The sequence below is a fragment of the Cibotium barometz genome, chromosome 42 (genome assembly GCF_041138505.1).
Source record: "Cibotium barometz isolate CiBa-2024 chromosome 42, ASM4113850v1, whole genome shotgun sequence".
In the NCBI taxonomy this organism is placed as follows: Eukaryota; Viridiplantae; Streptophyta; class Polypodiopsida; order Cyatheales; family Cibotiaceae; genus Cibotium; species Cibotium barometz.
The window spans coordinates 1,564,909-1,572,295 of NC_141087.1; the positions used below are offsets into that span (position 1 = coordinate 1,564,909).

A 7,387-nucleotide genomic window follows, 5' to 3' on the forward strand; every position below is an offset into this window, starting at 1 on the left:
TCGTATGGTACTGTTTACGAGGCTGACAGGAAGCCAAAGTTTGCTGATTGGGCAGATAAGAAACCAGCAGGTACCCCCTTTCCACAATATCCTACGGTTACAGGGAGTAAAATGCCTTACGCCAAGCCATACAGGCCCACGGATGCAAAGCCAGGTGTCAAACCCAGTGCTGGTTTTGACAAATCAGATGTTAAACAACACTCCAGGGCCATAATGGACAGTAGGAAGAAGGCTAATTTATGTTTTAGATGTGGAGAGAAATGGACACCTGAGCATCGAGAGTTGTGCAAGATGAAGAATGTCAACTCAGCCAAACTCAGCATGATAATCGAATTCTCAGACGATGATGAAGTGGCTGATGTGACAGACTCCCATGATGCCTCTCATGAGGAATTGACAGGAGCTCATGATGCAGATGAAGCTCCTGACACAGGTGCCACAAAGGGGACTGCATTTCCCTTTGATCCGGGTGGGGCTACTGAGCAAGCCACTCATGTGATGCATGAGATTGACATTCAGCCTGCATGTGACAGGAGAGACCGTAAGTCAACACCCTCTTGGGTGGAACATCAAGTCACAATGCCTTTTCATGTCAGAGACGATGCTATTGGTAATGCTCCTGTGGATGATGAGCAGATTTGTTGGGAAACCCAATCTACTATGAGATTCAGGATGAGGGCAGACTCCAGAGAGTGGAGATGGAGTCGCCTTTGGTTGCAGAGTGCACCTTTCAGAGGATTCGGGTAGTGGCCGCCGCTTCTCGAAAGTGGCATATTGACCCCGACCCTGCAGATGTGCTCCCGTACTGGCGCATATGGGCATATGCAGCGCGCCCCTTGGCCCGGCTACAGTAGAGAGAGAGAGAGAGAGAGAGAGAGAGAGAGGCTTGAGAGAAAGAAAGAAAGATATATTAAGTGTCTACTAAAGACCCAATGGGCCTATGAGACCAAAGTGACACAATAATGTCCATGGCATATCTCATCATGGCTTGATAGTTGAGAGAGAGAGAGGGAGGCTAGAGTTTCAAAGTTCAATTCGTACCGTACGAGAGCATATGATATCATACGGAATCGTATCATACGAATCGTACCGTACGAATAGGTTCGTACTTGTACGAGAAACAACTATGGCCCAAACAACACAAGGATGTACTGTTGAGGCAACACGCTGAAAAATAGGCCCAATCCCAACATGACACCTCCCATAGAGCCATCACAGATTTATATGGACATGGTTGCCATGAGATAAGGTATCCAATGCTCATGAGTATCCACCCTATCTGTCTACATTGCCATCTAATCTCTACTTGAGAGCACATGGGTGGACAGCATCATCACTTGTACCTCTTTCGTATAATCAAAAATTTTAAATTCTCTCCATTGTGTATCTATTGCATTGTCTATTTTGCTTTGTCTTGCTATCTCTTTCCACTATGCCATATTCTTTTAAGTCTATGCGTGTGGGCACCTAAAAAACAACATCTACAATACAACTATGTGAACACTCCATTCCATTTCATCAAACCAAAAAGAAGCTCTCTAAAATCTTCCAAAAATAGCTCTCAGAATCATTTCCCAGCACACAACTATGGATGCGGCTAAACCTATGCCCATAGCTGTGTACTAGGAAAAACACTTGGATACGTGCCTTCTGTGCGCTAAGTTGCGTGCTTTTGTGTTGTTGAGTTTACTGCTCTTCCTTTGAATGTTTTTGTAGTGACGATAGGCTATGGCTATGGCTATGGCTATGGCTACCTAACTTTTTACTTTTAAAAGAGAACAATATGAAAAGTTTAATTCCAACAATTAGATTACTTAACTAGGACAGAGAAGGGCTGATTTTAAGAATGAGAGAGGGGGAAAGCTTTTTCAACAAGACATAGCATCCATTTATCATTTCAAACAAAACAAAAATTAGAAAACCATTAAAAGAATAAAGAAACATATATGATTTCTAACTTACATGAATTCTGGGAGCTTTCCTTTGGCTTGATGGTTTGAGGGATCTACTCTTGTTTGCAACAAGAGTGGCCACCAAATCTTTAGAAGAGGGAATGGTCAAAAACTAGTGAATTATTAAGAAATTTACAGTTCTTGGCTCTTGGGAGAAGTAGAGTAACAGTGAATAAAACACTATTAAGCTTCAACAAAGAGAAAGGCTTCTATTTATAGGAAAAAGTGAGCTCCTAACCAAGCAAACTGATTCTACAATTTTTCAAATCAATTTGGTCAATTTTTGACCATTTTTAGGTCAGTTTAGCTTACTTTTTGAAACTAGACTTGAATTAGGAGAGAGGAGAGATGAAATATCATAATTTTTGATAATTTAAAACTCCACCACACATGTGAAATAGGCACCTCCTTCATGAGGGGGGAATTCCCATTGTGAGGTGTCAAAAATCCATTTTTTTAGTATTTCCTTCGGTCCTTAGTCCACTCTTCATCTTATGTGAGTATTTACTCATTTTTTGGGGGATTTTCTTCTATTTATCTTCTCCACCCATTTAGATGAATCTGATTGGCCCCTCAAAACCTTACTCTAAAATTTTCAGAAAATCTGGACCCTTATGATAAGGCCTCTTGAACAGATTATACTTGATTTCTAATGCACCTTCTGAAAATCTTTTTGAACTTCTGTTTCGGGGGAACTTATTTTAATAAGAAGAGATATTTTTTCATCCAAAAATATTCAAAATCTAAATAACCTCTCTCTAGAATATTTTCTCTCTCTAAGCCAAAACAGGTAGAAACAAGATCTTTTATATTTTTGAAGAGGGATTTGATTACAGGGGAAGATGCTGGACATCTTGAGAGACTGGAGAGGAATCTTGATCAGGAAAGCAAATTCAGGGATTCTTCTTCAAAGAAAGGTAGCTAGGCTTTCATTGGACAGAGAGGGGGGTAGCCTAACAAAGGCAAAGTTGGGTACCTCCTTCTAAGGATTCTAAGAACTCCAAGGACTCCAAGGATGCAAAGCCGAAGAGATCTTCAACTTCTCATTCTTCTCACAATCAGAAGGTTTGTGATTATTGCTCCAAACAGGGACACTTATAGCGACAATGCCGGAGTCACATGCGGGATTTGGAAGGGAAGTCAAAGGACAAAGGGGAAGCTCATTTGCAAAGTGGAGTCAGCTTTCGTCACCTTGATTGATCTCCCCCTCCAATGGTTAAGCAGGCTCTTCCTTCTTGTTCCCACTCTCCTCAATGGATTTTGGATAGCGGTGCCACACAGCACATGACTTATCGCAACGATTGACTTGATGAATTGCAGCAACACTGCGGAAGATTTGCCATTGGAGATAACTCTATTGTCCCCACTCTTGGCGAAGGAACAATACGGGACAATACCCCTCATTCCGGATGGCAATGGAGGGAAGTACACCTCGAGAGTGCTATATTGTGCCAGATTTAGGATTTCATCTCTTTTCTCTACACGAGATTTGCATATTGGGCACTAAGGTGGAATTTCTAGAGGACTCAGTGATCATTCGGGACTCTCTCATTGACAAGATCCTTTGGCAAGACATCAAGCACCATGGCCTCTAAAAACTCACGGCTCTTTATTCTCAAACACATACCCGCATAGGCGATCTTTCGCATGCTAGATTTGAACATCTTCATTTGGAAGCCTTGTGGAAGGCTTTTCGGGAGCACCTGGTGGATGGATCACCAAATGTTGGTGCACGTGAGGGCCCTTGCCACTCATGTATCAAAGGGAAACAATATCAGGAGACCTTTCCAAAGAAGGCTACACGGCGAGCTACAGACCTCTGGAGTTGGTTCATGCGGATTTGTGTGGCCCGATGCGCACTCCGTCTCTTGGTTATGCCAGTTATGTTTTTCTCTTGGTTGATGATTTTAGCCGGTATACCTGGGCCTATGTTCTCAAATCCAAAGATGAAACTTTCGACAGATTCCAAACATGGAGAAACAGTCGGGACACTCTGTCTTGACATTACAAGCTAACAAAGGAGGCGAGTTTACTTCTCGTCAATTTAACCAGTATTTTACAGGACTTTGCCAACACACATACCCCTTCAGAGAACAGCGTGGTGGCGGAAGAACCGAACGGTGATTGAGATGGCTCGAACAAAGTTGGAACATTCGAGTCTTCCTCAAAAGCTTTGGACAGAGGCAGTTGCTACTGCTATTTATATTCTTAACCGGTCCCCTACTACTACTGTTCCAGGATAGGCCCCCTTTCAGACCTACCTCAATAGAAAACCCACAGTTTCTCACTTTCGGATTTTTGGGTCAGATGCATTTGTTCATGTACCTGATGGTGACAAGGGAAAGCTGGACACTAAGTCCAAGCATCATATTTCGGTTGGTTACAACTCAGAATCCAAAGGTTATCGGCTCTACAATCCTGCAACCTCCACGATCATCGTTAGCACAAATGTGGTTAATGAGACTTCATCTTCCATTGCAGAGGGAGCTTCTTCATCTTCAAGGGGCTGATTCGACTAAACGAGCAAGTACAAATCAGATGGGACTCTGGATAAGCACAAAGCCAGTCTTGTGGCCAAAGGCTATTCTCAGAAAGCTGGCGTGGATTTTGATGATACCTTTGCACCGACTACTTGGATGGCGACCATATGGACTGTTCTTGCTCTTGATGCACATTCTCATTGGCACATTTTTCAGATGGATGTCAAGTCGGCATTCCTCAATGGAGAGCTAGAGGAGGAAGTTTATGTGGAACAACCCCCAAGATTTCAGGTTCCTAGTTCCAAAGGTATGGTCTACAGACTGAAAAAGACCTTATATGGTTTGAAACAAGCCCCCAAAGCTTGGTATGAGAAGATTGATGCTTTCTTTCAACAGCAAGGTTTCAAGCGATCGGCGGCTGATCCAAATCTCTACATTTATCCCGAGAACGGCTTGTATACTCTTATCATTCTCTTGATCATCACATACATGCAGCACACATTGCTCAGACAAAGGTTGCCCTCAGTCTCACGAATTTGAGATGGCAAATCTTGGGTTGCTTCACTTCTTTCTTGGATTGGAGATTTTTCAACGCTCAGATGGCAGATGGCATATTCATTTCTCAGCAGCGGTATGTTACAGAGCTACTAGAGGCTTTCAGGATGATAGATTGTAGGCCCATCACTTCCTCCATGAAACCTGGCATCAAACTCTCCTCTTCTGGATCTGATCCATTTGCAAATACACTTCTATATAGGAAACTGGTTGGTTCCTTGATTTGGTTGCTCAACACACAGCCTGATTGTGCATTTGTGGTGGGAATTCTCAATGCTTTCATTGGACACTCATTGGCAGGCAACACTCCGCGTGTTGTGGTACTTGAAAGGTACCAAAGATTTTGGCATTTTCTATGGAGAGGGGGCCACTTTACGTGGCTAGAGGAACTCCAACTGGGCTGGAGATGTGGATTCCCGATGATCTACTACAAGCTATTGCTTTACTCTTGGATCTAGAGCCGTTTCATGGACGAGTAAAAAGCAGCCTACTGTGGTGCTTTCATCGACTGAGGCGGAATATCGAGCAACTTGTTCGGCTCCTTGTGAGGTGATTTGGTTGCGGCGTCTACGTGAGGAGATCGGTTTTCGACAGTAACAACCTACCCTTATCTCATGCAACAGCCAGAGTTGCTTGGCTATTGCTAAGAATCCGATATTTCATGCACGAACCAAGCATATATAGATCTAGTAGGAGACATTATCCTTGAATATTGTCCTACCTAGGACAACACTGCAGACTTATTCAGCAAACGGTTATCTCAATCACCTATTTATATAGGTCCTCATGAGCTGGTCGGCCATGTCCTATAGGCCGACCTGTACAAAATTCCATCAAACGCTGAAAAATGCTAAAAAGGGCACCTAAAAATGGTGCAAAAATAGCATATAAAATATGCAGTGCAGGGCCTCATAAATGGGCTAGATACAAGCACGCAGGGAGTCCATCTAGGGATGAACAATATTTCCAACACTAACTGCAGACAGGGAGACAGGATTGGCAGGATACCACTCATACATCTGTCACAAACTTCTTTGGTATCACCCAAGTGACTGTGTCGAATACTCAGCCCACTCGACACTTGAGGGGACAGAGAGACCTTGTACGGGACATCCATTTTCACCAAGCAACTCCCCAAGACCCAAGATCCACCCTTGTAGATGTAAAGTTATCAGGGATCGTGCACAATTCCTTCATGGAGCCAAAAGTCCCCGCCCCTGGAGATTCCATCCATTCTCTTGTCCACTCCAGAACCAGGATATACTCCAGGGCCATAGAGCGCCACCACCACAGCCATGGACACTGCTTCCTTGTATGTTGTCATAGAGGAGGATGACACATGATGAGCCCCACTAGTTTTATGCTGTCATAGAGGAGGATGGCACATGATGAGCCCCACTCTTTCACTGGCCTTTTAACTACTCATTGTACACATAGGACCCGCGTAGTACACAGGCCTACCACATAGCTTTAAAATTCAAAATGGTTTCAGCTATTATTAGAAGCAGCGGAATGAGATCAATGCATAGATTGGGGGGCTTACCAATAAGAAGTGAAGCACTCGCCTCATGCAGGTAATAGATCTTGTGCCGGCGAAGAACATGGCCAAGCACAAAAGCCAATCCCAGCGTGACAATCTGCAGAAGGATACTCACACTGGCCATCTGCTGTTGATCACCTGCAGCTGGTTCTCCAGCCATCGCTGGAGAACTGCAAAAAAGAAAATCCGTCCTCAGAGAAGCTGCATTTACAGGCACCTGAACCTTTGATGAACTGCGAAGCCTAAAGAAATACCTGCTCTTTTCTTCTTAGTAGAGCCGAAAGACCTGCCGCAGGCCCTGTCTTCTGCTTTTTCCAGCAATTTTCCTAGCTCTTAGCCGATTTCTGTAACAAAAAACCAGTAACCATGCTGGATTTCTTCATCGCTCAACCGTTTGATCTCATCAAAAAAATCAGATAAATGAATGCAAACCCCACCTTGCTTCCTTCGTGTTATGAAGCCGTGATTGCAAGCTTGTTCACGAAGCTTCTTGGCGCCATAGCTGTTTCTGCACAGAAAAGAAACCTAGGGTAAATCCTAACATCTAGCTTTTTATTCGTTCTTCTCGCCACACCAACGGGAATCTACAAAGGAAGCCCGTTTTCCCAGTTATGTGCGATTGGAATGCCGTTTTGCTCGATGGGAAATATTCAACGCGATCAATTATAAGCAGACCAGACAACGACCTGCAAAAAAACAACAAAAGACTATAACGTGAAAGTAGCCTATGTACAGGTACCCTGTTCGTTTCCACTTGGCACACGTTCCTTGCCCATTGGGTATGGAAAAAGTGTAAAGGTGTTTAACGCCCGTTAGTCTCCGACTAAGGCACACCACTAAAAGAACACTTGCATCACAGA

The 7,387-nt window shown here is 43.7% G+C and overlaps 1 protein-coding gene across 3 annotated transcripts in view; it reads right to left on the reverse strand.

Annotated features, from left to right (window-relative positions):
* LOC147614041 (sodium/hydrogen exchanger 6-like) overlaps positions 1-7,166 on the reverse strand; it is a 96,069-nt gene extending 88,903 nt beyond the window's left edge. For 2 of the 3 annotated variants that reach the window (XM_086780582.1, XM_086780581.1), the window contains exons 1-3: positions 6,965-7,166; positions 6,782-6,871; positions 6,531-6,697 (exon numbers count right to left, since the gene is read on the reverse strand). In XM_086780582.1, coding sequence (XP_086636708.1) covers positions 6,531-6,687 — 157 coding nt within the window. In that variant the 5' untranslated portion in view covers positions 6,688-6,697; positions 6,782-6,871; positions 6,965-7,166. The remainder of the gene's footprint in view (positions 1-6,530; positions 6,698-6,781; positions 6,872-6,964) is intronic. The other variant, XM_086780583.1, reaches the window with a different exon arrangement.
* Between the last annotated feature and the right edge of the window lie 221 nt (positions 7,167-7,387).